At 39.8% G+C, this 16,541-nt stretch overlaps 1 protein-coding gene across 1 annotated transcript in view; it reads right to left on the bottom strand.

The window, feature by feature from the left end:
- The window catches only part of COL1A2 (collagen type I alpha 2 chain), a 37,885-nt gene extending 21,790 nt beyond the window's left edge, over positions 1–16,095 (bottom strand). Inside the window, exons 1-16 of the mRNA XM_071429017.1 lie at positions 15,895–16,095; positions 13,601–13,611; positions 12,964–12,981; positions 12,251–12,286; positions 10,550–10,633; positions 9,210–9,266; positions 7,064–7,108; positions 6,914–6,967; positions 6,567–6,620; positions 6,118–6,171; positions 5,532–5,585; positions 5,202–5,255; positions 3,464–3,508; positions 3,213–3,266; positions 3,063–3,107; positions 969–1,022 (exon numbers count right to left, since the gene is read on the bottom strand). Coding sequence (XP_071285118.1) covers positions 969–1,022; positions 3,063–3,107; positions 3,213–3,266; positions 3,464–3,508; positions 5,202–5,255; positions 5,532–5,585; positions 6,118–6,171; positions 6,567–6,620; positions 6,914–6,967; positions 7,064–7,108; positions 9,210–9,266; positions 10,550–10,633; positions 12,251–12,286; positions 12,964–12,981; positions 13,601–13,611; positions 15,895–15,964 — 789 coding nt within the window. The 5' untranslated portion in view covers positions 15,965–16,095. The remainder of the gene's footprint in view (positions 1–968; positions 1,023–3,062; positions 3,108–3,212; positions 3,267–3,463; positions 3,509–5,201; positions 5,256–5,531; positions 5,586–6,117; positions 6,172–6,566; positions 6,621–6,913; positions 6,968–7,063; positions 7,109–9,209; positions 9,267–10,549; positions 10,634–12,250; positions 12,287–12,963; positions 12,982–13,600; positions 13,612–15,894) is intronic.
- Positions 16,096–16,541: the final 446 nt, after the last annotated feature.

The following is a 16,541-nucleotide window of genomic DNA, read 5'->3' as shown; positions in this document are numbered from 1 at the left end:
TCAAGTTGGGATGTCTATTTAGGCTCCATCTAAGGTAATGGCTAAGACAGGAAAACCAGATGCTTACAGAGAAGGTTGACCAAAAAATTAGAATTAGAATTCCAGTCTCATTTGCACCCATGTGCCTCCAGAATTGGCCTGAGGTGCCACAGTGCATGAGACCTAACTGGCCATTATCTTGCACTTTTGGATGCCATTTGCATAGATGCAAAATGCAAAATTATGCCTGATCAGAGTGCATACTATAGTGTTCACAATGGAGTAAATGACAAAAAAAAGGTTCTTGCTTTTGTTTTCAGAGGGTTGTGTTCTGTAAGTTTACTACAAGAACCTGAATATAATGGCATGGATTTTGTGACAAACAGTCAGCAAAATTTGTAAATGAAACATATGCAATACTCTTTCCTCAAATGCTCTGTCCTTCCTTGGTCACTCAAAATATTGAGTCTCCTACCCAGATAAAAAATGCTAAGATTTGAACAATAAAGTGAATAATTTAAATTATAGTCTGCAAGAGCAAAATGGTCCTGTCCTAAACCTTAAAAATTTTAATGCAATTTCTGTATTGTAATTTCAGTGATTCAGAAGTAGCCCAATACTCAAATGCAGCTTCTTTGTCCTCTGCTATTTCTGTAAAGTGATTTAACTGCTGCCTCACTTATTTATTATGATTCATGTCTCCCTTGGAAAGTGTATATAAGTGCACCAATTAGGATGCAGTAAAAGGGTTCTGTTTTCCTGAACCTGTCCAGCTTCAATCTTCAGATGTGAAGTAAGTGCTGACTTTAAATTAGCATTCATATCTGATGTTCTCCAAAGACAGACCAGGATGAGAATGAATCCCTAGAGTAACTAATGAGAAAGAACTCTTAGTTCATAGAAGATGGGGTTTTTCTGCTGCCTAGGAACTCTGGTTAGCACATTTCATCTTCACTACCAAATGTACCAGTAGAAGCAGATGTTCATACCTTAGCACCAGGAGCACCTGGGAAGCCTGGAGGACCAGCAGCACCAATAGGGCCCTGGGAAGTGAAAGGGAAGCAGTTGTGTAAAGGTATTCAGTGACAACAGAAACACCTTGCTTGTTGAAGTAACCAGATTAAAAAAATGCACATTTACTTATTCCACACATTACCCCCTCAGCACACTGGTTGCCTTTTGCAGTTCCAAACTGACAGATTTGGTTCACTAAACAGTTAAGAGCCAGGTGAATGCTTAAACAACATTCAAAATGCAAATTAAGCAAGAATTGGTAAAATCTTGCCTTGAGGCCAAACACCTGAGAAAGAACAAACAGAGGATGAGCAGAGGCAGGCATCTGCAAGGCAAGATGACTGATTCTACCATGTTTACCTATTGCTGTGAGATTTATAATATAATAATTTATAATTTATAATTACATTGGGACAAATTTCCAATGTACCAGACATTACAAGAGAAGATACACTGATGGATTCATAGCCTTAATTTCTAAATTCATACAAATAAAAAGGGATAGTTTCTCTTCAATTATGAATTAAAAAATCCAACTCATATTGAGAATTAGATATCTATCTTCTGCGAGCTAATATCTTTCAATTAGAAATATTTATAATAACACTGCCTCACAAATCCAAGGTAATAAAACATGTCAGCTGCTATGACAAAGAGGAATTGGCTTCAGACATTCTATAATCTACTCTGTTATAAAGGGGGTACCTGGAATTGTCACTAGTTTTGCATAAGCAAAAAAAAAAAGACCAAATTCCCTTTAGGATAAGTTTGAAAGCATAAACTTCCAGAATTTACATTGCAATGACTTCTTTGCCTTTTAAATTACAAGTGGACAGAAGGATAGAACATTATTTCTGTTTTAGTTTTAAAAAATGAGTGTTAGCAACTGCTGTGCAGAATATTTAAGTTATCATAACCTAAGTATGTGACAAATAACTTCAGCCTGGGACAGACACTGGGACATAATGCAACACTGTGCCCGTTGTGAATAGCAATCTATGCAATCGACAGCTTCAGAACACTTTTCCTGTAGCAACTCAACTGCCTTAATTCAAAATGTCTTCAGCTGAAATGTTTTGGTACTACTACATCAGATCTCATCTGTAATATTTTTATTTGCCTGCAATTTAACTGCCCAATAACATATTTTTTAAATACTCCACATGGGAGAACATAAGAGATATTCAGAGCCATGCTCACATTCCACTCTGTTAAAGCACAACAGGTGTTTGAAGTGACAAAGGGTATTAAAATAAACTTTGGCAAAACAGAACCAAGAACAGCTTCATCATAGACTCAATTTTTGAAGGTAGGAAGAAAAAAAATTATCAACTGTTATTACTATTGTTCTGATGTATTCCAGATTTATTTTCAGTTTCAAAACTATATCCTTGTACTCATATTTATGTGGCTGAGATAAATGAGGTTTACTGAAGTCAGGGGTAAATTATGGAAACACTAGCTCCTTTTAAATAGACAAACCTGCATTGGATTAGCTCTTACTAGAATAGTTACAGCCAGATTAGGAGAGTTGGATCTTGCTGGCCTTTCACAATAGCTCACAACTCAGGTATTAGTGGTGAACAAAAAAGGTTAGTGCATGCAGGTGTAAAGCTATGTCCTGTTGTGCATTTATAATTTACAGATGTATATAATTATAGCCATCTGTAACACATGCATGGTATGCATCTCTTAAAAAGTAGAAAGTCTCTTTAGCTTTTGGATGAGAATTCTTCTGTTGGACTCTTGGAAATGACAATTCTGTGCACTGAGTATTTCCCAGTGAGATGTGCTGGAAAACCTCCTCATAAAATCACCAGTGCAAACAAGAGAATATTTGGTTCCTTTGGTAAGGATGTGTTTAATATAAATCCTGAGGCTCTCATGATTTTGTCTGCAAAGGGTTTATCACTAATTCTCTTTGTGATGTTCTGATAAGCAAAAAAGAACTATGTTAAAAACATCAACACAATCAACTTCTCAAAAGCCCAAGAAATGCTCTAGACACAGGAAAAGAAGCACAAAGCCTAATGGAACCAGGCTGTCAAAAAAGCAAGACTGAAACTTACAGCAGGTCCGGTGGGGCCAGCGCTGCCATCACTTCCACGAGCACCCTGTGAGGAAGAACATGATAAACAGTTTAAAAAGAGGATTGAAAATCAGAGGAAGCCACAGTAAGTGGCTCGTTCATGATGACAGACAGATGGGAAGCCACTTACAGCTGGTCCAGGGGCACCTACTCTTCCTCTCTCACCAGGGAGACCACGAGCACCCTTGAAAGAAAAATTAAATTAACTCATATCTTTCACTAAACATAGATATATAGAGATTTTTCCCTCTGCTAAGTCATATTACTATTACATTAGAGTATCTGGGTATCTGGAGTGTCAATAATGACAAATATTGAAGAAAATGCTGGTTGAACTGAATATATCAGATTATATTTCCCACAGCAGCAGTGAATACTTACAGGTTGTCCTGGGGTACCATTTTCACCAGGGGCACCAGGCTCTCCCTATGAAAAAGAAAGTTTGGAGACATGAGTTACTTAAAGGATGCTTTGGACAGATAGTCTAACAATATCAGAGAGACTTTCATCTACTGGATCCCACTTTCTGTGTCTTCTGTAGCATTTTATAACACATTCTGCATCACACTATACAATAATAGCACATCAAGTCCTGAGGGTGCAGAGACTGCAATTGTCCCTGCATATACTGGAACACAGCCAGATGGAATCCTTTTAGAAGAGAAGGGCCAGAGAAAACTGTGCCACTTGCTCAGCTTTCTTCAGCCCCTTTTTTTATGCTGACATTTACTCGGTAGTACACATTTAAGAGATTGGATCTGGATAGTCAACTACAAATCCAGATCAATCAGCAGCTGTTTTTTAGCTAGAGCAGAAGCAGAATGATACTTTCTCTTGCCTTAGTGTAAGTTGACAAAATTCTCGCAAATGGCTTAAAATAAGGATCTTTCTCAGGTATTTTTAACTGAAGACCAATAATACTGAGTATTTGAGTAATAGACATTAGTACCTGGCTTCTCTCCCTTCAGTACTGTATTCTCAACAGCCTTCTCAACAGGTCCAGGCTGGTCTACAGTGACAAGATTTGTCACTCAGGTATATTCAGGATACAAGTGCTTGTATCCTGAATATACCTTAATGCACGTAGTCTTAAATGCTGCCAAGAGAGCAAGTTTCTGCCTTCATTGCTGCTTTCAGCACGGTTATATAATGAACAACCTTGATTTAACATGCTGGTGTTTTCTAGCACTTTTACTAGTAACTGCTCTATCCTTTACTTATGTGCTTTATCTGCTTTAAATCTCCAATGACTGGACAGACTTTGTCACCTAAACTTTTTCTGAAGGTTAACAACTTGCAGTGATATTGAAGATTGTTATGTTACAACTAAAAACCCTTTAACCAAGTAGTGCTAAGCTCTTAGAAACAAGCAAGATGGAGAATTAGTATTTGAGTTTTTCACTGTTATATTAGAAGTCTGTGAACACAAATTCCCTGTGAATCAGTCAGAATTTCCTATAACACAATGATGCAACAGAGAATTTTTCAAGAACACTGATATTAGGCACTGAGGTGGAATGGGAGAAGAAAAAACTCAAAGACAAAAAGTTTACTATAGATGTTTCTAGACTTTATTTCAGAATATATTATTAAGTTTTTTTTAAGGCTAGTGTTCAAATATGCTCTAATATGAAGATGATAAAAAGAAAAAAGACGGAGGATCAAATAGCCTTAATTCAGAAAAGCATTGCATATATCCAAATTTTTAGCAGGAAGGCTTACACTGACCACGTGTCTCAGAGTAGAGTTTTGTAGAAAACTTAAGATGTTCATTTTAGCATGCTTTAAAAAAACCTACCCAAATGTAGAATACAATCCAGAGAAGGGCAGAGATAGCAAAATCAGTCTGCAGTGCTGCTGAATAGCCAATCATTAAGAGCCCAATTCTACAGCCTTTTTTCACTGAAAGCACTAACTTGCTTAGAACTTGATTGAGGGCTCAAGGCTAAGGCCCCAGGAATGTTTTCTCATGACAAGGCGCATGCATTTGTTCTACATGGATCCACTGACTACTAGATTACTTCAGCTGGGTAATATTTAATAGCAACATGGAAGACTGACTGGATGGATGCTAGGAAGAGCTACAAATGCATCCTATATTTTTAGATTTTGTCTTTACCTTAGTGCCAGGAGTACCAGGTTGTCCCTTTTGACCATCCAGACCATTGTGTCCCTATATTGAATAGAAATATAAATATTGATACATGTTTTCTCTCAAATGGCTTTATGCAAATTCTTAGTCTTATAACACAAAACCTTCCTCCCACACAAAATTATTTCCTAATATGATCTTCTGATTTTTCAGAAATAATTAGTCTTTTATATCAGGTGATAATAACAGCTTTGAAGAGGTTCATGCACTCTTCACTTTCAGAGGATTTCCAGGGGTTTTCAGTATGCTGCAGTGATGTTAGTCTTAAAAATTCAGGAAAATTATATATGTACTTACCCTAATTCCCTTAAAGCCAGGCAGACCAGGAGTTCCAGGGAATCCACGAGCACCCTAAAAACACAGAGTACATGAATGATTGTCTCTCATATTATACAGTGCAGTTAAAAGGAAAGATGATGACTAAGTCTTCCAATAAAATTAACAAATAGATTTGGTCATTATCATTCAGGTAAGGAATAGAATCCAGATCCTAACCTCTCAGGACCAGACTTGTTTCAAGACTAACAATAATCAACCTGATTTTTCCCATTCTCAGTCTCAGAAATTTCATGCATTTCCATGTGGCAACACAGCTTTTTTAACTTTCTATGCCAAGGTGCCTGTTTACCTGTTCCTGTGTAATTCCTCACACTTCTGTTACTGTTATGCCACTTCCATTACTCATTACTAGCTTTAGTGGGAATGGGGTAGGGGAACAAAATGAAAACATAACTGTATGATACCCCTGCAGGTAAGAGCTGAAATTGGATTAATCCATAGAAGGAATATTACTAGACTGTTAATGTGGTTAAATTCAGAGAGGTTGTTAGGTTTCAGGGATTAGTAAACTGGTTTGTATTGTATCCAGTGGATCATTACACACCTGAGGGCCAGCAACACCCCTCTCACCAGGTCTTCCAGGTTTGCCAGGGTGACCCTAAAAAATGCAATAAAGATGCACTAAGAAGGAAAGCTCTTATAAAACAGCAACACAAACCACTAAGGAAAAAGAAAGTACATTGGCAAGGCTTCTCTTTTTCCATAAATACAATGAGATTATTAACTTTTAAGTTTTCTTCTCCCTGTATTCAGGAAGTTAAATAATGTATTTGGAGTGGTAGTGGAGTTAAATAATGTATTTGGAAGTTATCCAATTTTCTGTACATTTCCAGCATACTGCATCTCTTGTACCATAAAATAATTATTTCAGGGGTTTATTTATGTAACAACGTAAAAAATATGGCCAATAGAATGCTTAGCTTAACAATTATCTGGTTGTTAGGGTTGAATCACCACCACAAAAGAGATGAGAAACATTTAATAACCACTTACGTCTTCACCAGCCTTTCCTGGAGGACCAGGGGGACCACGAGGACCCTGGGGACCCTGTCAAAAACAGATTGAGACTTACTTGAAGCATCAGTCTTCATATACATCTTCCCATTGTTTTCTGACTTCTTTTGGGCCATAGTTGGAGCCTAATTGACTTTGCACTTTATGACTTAAAGTGGAGAGAGCCTGAATCTGAGTCCAGCTCTGTTTCTATAACAGGATCAAGTAGGAGTATCCAAACATCCAGAGAAGTGCATATGGGTAGGAGAAATGGGCCTAAGGATTACAAGCCTACTTTGGGGTGCTATTCCTAATGCTAGCAGTGTCTGTGTGTGATCTGTACTTACTGTTTGACCAGGTTCACCAGGCTCACCAGGAAGACCTTGGAAACCAGGAGGGCCCTAGAAAATGAGGGAGATATTATTGGTTTCCAAACAAGATAATTTTTAATTTTACAGGTATGTCAATGTCAGTAGGAGAGAGAAGACTGTACTCACAGGGGGTCCAGATGCTCCAGGTGGGCCTCTGGGTCCCATTAAACCCTAGGGAAGGAAAAACACAAGATCTTCTTCAAAACATCAATTATATAAACTCATCTATAATGCAAATTCCCAGCATTCCTAAAACGTGGTTAGCATCATAGTTTCCATTGTGCAATGTTCAGATGAAATTAGAGGAAGTTAAGAGGTCTGCATGAATTTGCAAAGGCAGTCCAAGTGCAAACATCTAATGGCAACAAACCAGCACAGAATCCAGTGGGATGATTAGAAATGTACCATTATGGCTGTGAATGTCATGATTCTTCTTTTTAATCTATTCTGGCTTGTTAGAAAGTGAACTGGTTCATTCTTTTTTGAATTCTTCCCTCTACCCTTCCTGTGCAGAAATGTTTAAAGATGAGGGTCGTAACACATCATGAAAGGCCCTTATACATATTGTGTATACATTTATTTCCAATAATTATCTACTTCTATTTACGTATTTCATTGTTTTCTGGTGTTGATTAAATTCTTTTCATATCACTTGCAAAAGAAGTCACTAATACACTCTCCTTGACATTATTTACAATTTACATACATCTTGAAAACACAGGGTGAGATAAATCACTTCTAAAAAGGAAATTTCCATAGATTGGTGCACTCTCTTAACAGTTATCTTAAGATTTATTAAGCAAGAAAACAATTTGCAAATTGAAATTTTAACTTGGACTTCTATAGTCCAAACAAATTATTTAGGAGACATTGCAACAGAAATAATTATGTTTTAAATTGGTTTTAAATCTTTCTCAGAAAATATTTTAGATTTTCTCATTACAACATTAAAATTATATGCCAACTTTTCAGTGGTTTATGTAGTTTTTCCATAAGACTGAAAACCTTTTATTAAGAGGAATAAATGCACATTAATTACAGGCATTTACTCATGGAAGTTAAAGCCATGTTGTGGATACAAAAATATGCAGTAATTCTAGGAAAAATAATGGTTCTTAGACAGTCTGAATGATATGTGCTGCATAAACCCTGTGAATTTCTTCTCAAATTAGATTCTGTAACTACTTTTCCTTCCTGAATTTTACATATTATTTATGAAATAAATATGTGAAACTTAGAACTTCCTCACAATAGGTAGATTCTACTGCTATTTCTATCAAATGAACCTAACCGACTCAAAAATTGGAATATAGAAATGGTGACACCTCAGATAAATCCTCATCTATGTTTTCTGATTAATCCTCAGACACTGAGGGCAGAACTTGATTAAAGGTACTCCTATTTTCTATATTTCTTAACTAAATGGATGCCAAAGTATTTTCCAAAGTCCATTTATTATTAGAGTGTTTTTGGAAGTAGAAGCAAGCACTTGACCCAGAATAATCCTGGTCATCCTTCTGCCTGCTGCTCATCCATCAGATGCACTGTCTGTGACATCTGAGTGTGTGGTGAATTTAACCCATATTCTGCTACCTATGTATACTGAAAATATTTGCTAACATAAGGAAGGGTTAGAAATTCATATGGAGTGCAATAGACCCCTTAAATTCCATTTGTATATAGTATACAGTGAGCTATAAAGAATCCTCCTCAGAGCAGCCTTACAGTACCAAGTACTAACATTCAGATGTTGAGAACCAAATATGGTGACCAATTTCCTAAAAAACCTGTGCAATCCAAGGGTATCAAAAGAGTTTACAGCCATGGAGGAAAAATCATCACCAACTGGAGCCAAGATGCTGAGTTACTTTTTAGGCCTGTGCCTGCTTTAGAGAGCAGCTTTACAGTTAAAACACAATCTTCTGTCTCAGTATGGGTAAAGTAGTACTACCTCAAAGGACATGTGTTATCTAACACCAGATTATGAGATTCATTGACTCATAAAAGTGTGGTCAACAAACAGAGTTAAAGCACAAGACCCAGAAGTTCTATATTCAAACTAAATATACAGATCTAAGACCATATTTCAAGTCCTCAGACTATTTAAAACACTTATCATCATCCTATATTAAAGGATCAGTTTCCAGTCTGAGTCAATCTATGATAAAACCACTAATTTTAACACTATGTTTTTCATTAATGCAGCTGAATTAAAGGGAAGTCCCAAACACATTATTCATGTGAGTTATCAAGTGCTATGTCATACACCTACCATAGGTCCTGGGCCAAAATCTGCTGCTTTAGATGGATCATATTGGGCAGCGAAGTTCTGTAGATAATAAAAAGGTTGAAATCAAAATATTAAAAATTTTACTTTAAAAACTATTTATAATCAACATTCTATATCTAAATATGATCTGATTTGTTGTTTTTGCGATGAGGTTGGTTAAAGCAGCATACATATAACTCAGTAAATACAGCCTTATTATAAATACATTTCCATTCACTTGTTTCCAAAAAAACTCAATTTTACTGGGAAGGCCCTTTCAAAACTAATTTTCTCTGCACAAGTGATAGAGAGGCATTCAACAGTGTGAACTGCAAATTAGGAATATAAATTCAGTGTTCATTTAAAATTGAAAACGTTCTTGAAACTCTCAAATTATTTTGCCTAATTTCCAATGAGGGAAGTTAAGCAAAGCAGTGAAAAAATATGCATAAGTAAAATTAATGTACCACCCCTGAGTAGCTATTGCATGAGGTGGGCCCTTGAGTTTCAGAAATATCTGAGGAGCATGAAGCCTCAGAAACACTGCAATGGATTTTTGGTATTTTATCAAAATAGAAAAAGATTCTCCACAACACAATCAAATCCCCTTTTCTTGCTTGTTTCTTTAACATATTAAATTAAAAAAAACAAAACAAAACAATGAAAGCAGTTTGATATTTGCAACTAGCAAAATAAAGTATTGAAATAAAAAAGAGTATTCTTCCATGCAAAAGGACTTACTAAACTTGATCAGTACAACACTGCCTATGTCTTCATGCTCCCTATGTAGCTAATGTCAAGCAAAGAGTTAAATTCAGCATTCTGCAGAGAGTACATGATGGACCAGTGCACAAAGTGTGTACGCACAGCCCATTTACAGGTCTGCAGTATGAATACAGATAAAAAGAAAACTTTCTAAAGGGAAATACTCTAAAATTCTATAGCACTTTTAATTGATTTTTAGCTTAAGGAGTCGTCTTCTTTGCTGTCTCTTGAATCCAACCCCAAAGGCTTCTTTTCCCCCTCTACTTAACAGCACTGGTTTCATTTAGTTGATGCTTAACCCATAGACATTATTGCTGTGTAAGTTTAATGCTAAATAACAGGGTTGATTTGCTCTTCTTCCTAAGTCCCTGTTGAATACAGAATCCAAATTTTCCATAGAATATATACACTCCAAGGAGGGTTTCATTGGAACTGGGCCATCAATTTCTTATGGCTCGCAAGAGAATGTTTCTTCCACTCTTTAATTCAACAACAGTGCTTTCCAGCAGATATAAATTCCATCTTGGTTACAAAGCACAGCTTAGGAGTTCTGGTAATAGAAAGTTTGGATGCCTTACTCCGCCAAGACCTGGAGGACCAGGGGGCCCTGGAGGACCTGGCAGACCATCTTCACCATCCCTGCCTGGTGGACCTGGCGGACCCTAGAGTTAAAAAGAGAATTATACGGTGAAAATTGGAAGTGGCTGAAGAAATCTCTGATGTGGTAACTTCACTAACAACCAGGCACTCACAACACACCTACAGCAGTGCTATACATTTCAATAAATAGTTTAAATAAATGCTTAACTTGAGAAAATATATATAGTCTGATTTTGTGTTACCTTGCTACACCTTGTATCGGATACGTACCAGAGCTTTGTATTTGAAAGATTTACAGTGGCAATATTGGATTTACACTACCAAAGCATAACATCCAAATTGGGAAGTTCCATCTTAGGTGACAAACTTTGGACCTAGAACCCCAAGTGACCCATGTGGACCCACACAGCCTGGCAGACACTGTCAGTGAGAGCCTAAAGTTTGACCAGCTGAGGATTAGAAAGGTCAGCTCTACTGATATGAGTTAACAAGGATCCAGAGTAAGTCCAAAGCCAGTTTTCTCATCAGTATAGACAATTTACTGGTATAATTGCAAATCAAATTAAAGTTTAGCAGTACTCTTCTACAGATTTTTTATACCATCCATCTGCTACCACTGTCAGAACTTCTTTTACAACAGGTTAAAATTACCAGTGTTCAGTCCAGTAACATTTGTTCTTACATTCTTTCATCCTCAGTACACAAAGCTGGTAAGTTTTGGCATCATGGCAATTGATGTGAGGTATTTAATTTGCTGAGTTTTTTGAACCCAGTTCAGTACTTAATAAAATCAATAATAAATAGATTTCTAAAGGAGCAGAATAAGGCTTGTTGCCTTCAGAACAAAGAAAACATCTCCTTTCATTAAACAAATTTAGTTAGTGGCAGCCTAAAGCAAATATCCAGCTGATCACACTGATATAGTCTTCCTAATAGTTTCCACTACATTTGTCAACACACTATGATCTCAGAAATCTTCAAGAGCTCCCTCATCAGTACTATGGCATTTTCATTTTCAGATGATAGAAAAAAAATACATATAACTACACACAAACCAGATAAGTATGTGAAGTTCAGAACACCACTTTACAAAAAGCAGCAATGATGCAGAAGCAAACCAGAAAAGCAGATATGAGCAATATAAATGAACATTACAATTTAATTATTCAAGTGTCCTTATTAATGGTTACTTTTACGGTATAATGTCCTCTTTTACTAGCAGAAGGTAGATAACAAATGGTTAGCTACCAAGAAAAGAGCTTTTCCAAAACATCATTGGAGGCACAAGTAATGGATTATCTTCAAAACTGGCTTAATCTATTCAGGTTTTATGCAGAGATCTTACCCATATGCCATATTATTCAAAGATTACATGTCAACTTTTCCCTCTGCATTTCTATGTGCTATTTCCACTGTGAACAGCTGGAAAAACATTTTTCAAATCATCACTTGAAGAGCTAGGCTGCCCTATGATCTCAACCATATCTGCTCAGGCACAATGACCATAATTAGGCTGGATTTGGTACATATGTAACTTGGTTTCTTTTTTAAATTAAATTGCACGTGCAAGCTTCTACAGGTACAATGATTTGATCTCACAGAATGCTTAGTTTTTTTCTACTGGTCTTCCAACAACTACCATTCAAAGATCACAAGTAAATGTCAATCTAATTCCTTACCCTTTCTCCCTGTGGCCCTTTGTCTCCTCTAGGGCCCTGCCGGAAGAAAATAACACTCAATGAGTTACTGTGGAAATTTTCCAGGACAATACAGGGAAACAGATACATTAAGAAAAATTATTGTACATTAAAAAGGAAAAGAGGGCTGTAAATTCAGGTCCAACAGCTATTTTCCACAGACAGTGTATTTTTGTCCACAATAATCTACTGGAAATAGATTAGCCACTGCCACTGCTGTGTGAATTAGAAGTGTCACTGCACAGACCGCAGAAATGCTTGCAAAATTGGGGTTTGTTTCTACTGAATAACTAGTTCTAATTGAACAGTAGTGACTTTTAGAAATAATATCGAATCAATTTAGCTTTTTATGGATATTGCTATACCATTCAATCCACGTAAATCTTTACAAAGGAACTCTGTTTAAATAAGAATGACACTTTGATGTCATTTAGGTCTTGGTAGGCTTAGTTCTGCTCACAGGTGAAGCACCTTTGATTCAATACTTGAATTTACCCTGGTGTTAAAATGCTGCATTGATAATTTCCCCCTTTTTTCCTACCTATTCATCTCAGCACTACTGCTATTTTCAGAGAACACTGCAAATAAGCAGAGTAGCCAATTTTCCTTTCATCCAATATTCAACAAAATATTAATCTGCTGAAGACTACCTGATATCATCTTTATTTCCACACAAGAAAAAGAAAAATGCTTACCTTGCGCCCTGCAGGTGCCTGGAAAAAAATAAGGAAGAGAATTAAAAAAAGAAGTTACAATTTCTGCCAGTATTTGAACAAAAATAATGCATAAACTTAGACTCATTTTCTTACATAATTATACTTTTTCTCAATCCAGTATATTTAACTATACCCTGTAATTTAAAATTACTTTGAAGGCTAGGAGGTTATGTACAGCAAAGATGCATGTAACTATATTAAATTGTTGTGTTGAAGACTGACAATCTTATAGCTATTACAGCCTAAATTATTAGAATTTAAAAAAAGAGTCACACCTGAGTTCTTTCATAATCCTACTGTGCAATAAAATTTAGACCGTAAAACTGGCTTTAAAGTAGAGTAATCTCCAATCCAAACTGCCAGGTACAGTGTCCAAAGAGCACTGCTCCGTTACTTTCTCCTCATGGTCTCCACACCTATGAAGGCAGTCTCTTAAAAAGCCCATCCCACTTGTGAAATTGGGGTGGGTACCTTTCCAGGCAGCGCCTTCAGGATTTAATCACCACTTTTCCATTACCATCTTGGGAACGAATGTAAGAAAATAATACTGCCACAAGAAGAGAAGCCTAGCCTGTTAATTGGAGTGTTATATATTAGATAAAAAATTTATACTGACCTGATTCACATCTGCAAAGAGAAGGGAAAGAAAAAAAAAAAAAATTAGAGCAGGGATTCAAATATATTACAAGTTTTAAATTTTAAACTTGCTTTCAATTCAAAATTAAATTTGCTGCTTTTATTTTGAAATGCAATTTTGTTGATTTCCTTAATGCAATAAACATTTTCCTAATGTAATTTCTTCCTATTAAGATGATTATCTTATACTGGAATAACCCAAGGGTGAAATTGCCATGTATTTCAAATGCAAAATGGACTTGCTAATTAAATCAAAACAACTAATATGGCTGATACAGAAAAAAGGCAGGTATCAACTATAAACCTGCTCTAAATATGTTTCAACATACCTCCATTGGAAGCCCCCCTGTGTATTTCCACATATGTGTTCATGCAAGAGATTAATAAACCCAGGCAGACTGGAACATGTGAAGATGCTAAATTGTAGGAGTAATCTGAAATTTTCAGATAAATGGCTCAATCCCACTTTTTATGGGGAAAGGTTCTAGCCAAACATCCATTTCCACATTTTCCTGTAAAACTGTGTAACAGGGAACAGTTTGAAGCTATTAAACTCCAAATTGCAAATAACTATCTCTGTATGTTATGCACTGCTAAGTGTGAATATGCACTTTTTTCATTAGCTGGAGAAACAAATTTTCTGAGTTTCTTAATTTCAAGGAATTAAAAATCTATTTTGACCTAAACTCGCCATACTAAAATAGAGTCTCACATCACACTTGAATGCCTACAATTTAACATCACCACTAACTAACAGGTTGTTGGATGTTTTTCCACAACGTGTCACTTTGGCAGTGCATGACCACACCAAATTCGGATGATTCGTGCACTCCAGAAAAAGGTAACAGTGCTGAAATGCTGAAAGCACTGGAATTCCGCGGCAGTACACACAGCCAGCCTGTGCTAACTCAACACAGAACTAAAGCCAGTACTGCCCGCAGGTGACGGCGACAACGGCGCCTGCCCAAACTCCCTGCGGGAAGCGCGGGGTGATCGGTTCGGGGACCCCCACAAGAACCCCCCAGAAGAAGCGCTCCGTCTCCTTTGCGAAGGCGCAGCTGCCTCCCGTCACCGGGGTTGGGGGAATGTCCTCAGAATGCCCGTCCAGAACGGCCCCGCCGCTGCCCCCTGCCCCGGCGAGGGCGACCCGGGGGACACCATCCCGGGGAGGCATCATCCCGGAGGACACCATCCCGGAGGACACCATCCCGGGGAGGCATCATCCCGGAGGACACCATCCCGGGGAGGCATCATCCCGGGGAGGCATCATCCCGGAGGACACCATCCCGGGTGACACCATCCCGGGGGGCACCATCCCGGGGGCTCCCAGCGCCAGGAGCGGGCAGCGCACGGCTGCTCTCTCCCTCCTCCGCCCTGGAATGCGGCCAAACCCCGGGTCAAACCAGGGGGCCAGGGGCTCGGGGGGCCCTTCACAGGGCGCTGCCCTGCAGGAAGGCTCCGCTTCGCTCCCGCGCGAGTGGTGGGGTGCGTTTCCCTCCCATCTCAGTGTGCGGGGAGTGTGTGAGTGCGCGTTTGTGTGTGCGTGTGTGTGTGTGAGGGGCACCACATCCTCATCCACCCAGAGGCGGAGAGCTGCCCTGCCCCCCCGGGGAGCCGCGCTCCCTTCTGGAGCGGAGCCCTGTTCCTTCCCTGCCGCCCTCCCGCTGCCCCTCACGGCGCTCCCTCCCCGGAGCCCCCGGGGCCGCGGCAGCTGCCCCGAGCGGCCCGCAGGGGGCGCCCCGCGCGCGGAGGGAGGGGAGCGACGGATGGACGGAGGGATGGAGGAACGGAGGGACGGAGGGACGGAGAGATGAGCAGCCGCTCCCCCGCTCCCCGCTTCGGAAAGCGCGCCTCAAGTCTCACTAAAGTGCAGCCTGGGTGCTTCCGCTCGCCGCAAGCACTCTCCTCCCAGCCTGCATCTGTATCTCCTCGCAGCATCTGCGGCGGAGGTGAGGCTTTGTGTCCTCCTCTAGGTACAAGCCCGTCTGGGGAGGAGGTGGTCCCTTTTATTGTCTTTTTTTTTTTTTTCCCTTTTTTTCCCCCGTAGAGGGGGATCTCGTTGGCCATTTGCCATCTTTTTCTAGGGGAAAGAAAGAATCTAGAGTCTGATCTGGGACGGAGGTGGCAGTTTTGAGCTGGTCTCTATCGTTTGGGAGGCAGCAACTCCCCGCAGACTGCCGTGCGTGGGGTGGGCGTCGGGACAAAGCACAGAGCGCAGAGCCGGACAGCCACCCCTGCCACCACCCCTGCCACAAACAAGCGGAAAGCACTTACGTTGGCCTGTTGCTAGGTATGAAGTTACTGCGAGCAGCAACCAAATCCGTGTATCCACAAAGCTGAGCATGTCTAGTTGCAAGACATGCAGACTCCTTGTGGTGCCGAGTCGGTTGGTTAGCTATCGCCTGTGGGACGCAGGCATACAGTCTCGAGGAGTAACTCCAACCTTAGCAGAAACCTGCTGCCAGGGACGCTAAATTAACCCAGCCCCGGTCCGCCCTACTTATACCGCAGGAGGGTCCCGGCGCCGCCCAGGCCATCACGTGCCCCGTGTCTCCAGCCCTCCACAGCAGCCTTGGCAGCGCCGGGGGGGCGGCGACGCTAAATTGGTTCCATGCTTTGAGGACGTGGACACTGAGGCTTTCGGAAGGAAAATCTGACTCGTCGTCTCTTTTTTTTTTTTTCCCTTTTCTTTCTTTTTTTTTTTTTTTTTTATTCCCCTCAGCCGTCCCACGCCCCTCTCGCCCCGCTTTTCTGGGAGTGCGGCCGGAGCCTCGCCGGGCAGCCGGCTGGCAGCGCCCCGACGGCGTTCAAAGCGGGAGCTGTCCAGGGCCTGCGGCACCTCCCGCCCCGCAGGGAAGCGGCCGGGGAGCCGGGAGGAGGCTGGATCCCAACTCAACCAACCCCTCTCCGCAGTCCCACTG

The sequence above is a fragment of the Agelaius tricolor genome, unplaced genomic scaffold (assembly GCF_023055355.1).
Source record: "Agelaius tricolor isolate 1412-34295 unplaced genomic scaffold, bAgeTri1.0.p SCAF_6, whole genome shotgun sequence".
NCBI classification, from domain to species: domain Eukaryota; kingdom Metazoa; phylum Chordata; class Aves; order Passeriformes; family Icteridae; genus Agelaius; species Agelaius tricolor.
This window is presented reverse-complemented; position numbering and strand designations above follow the sequence as displayed.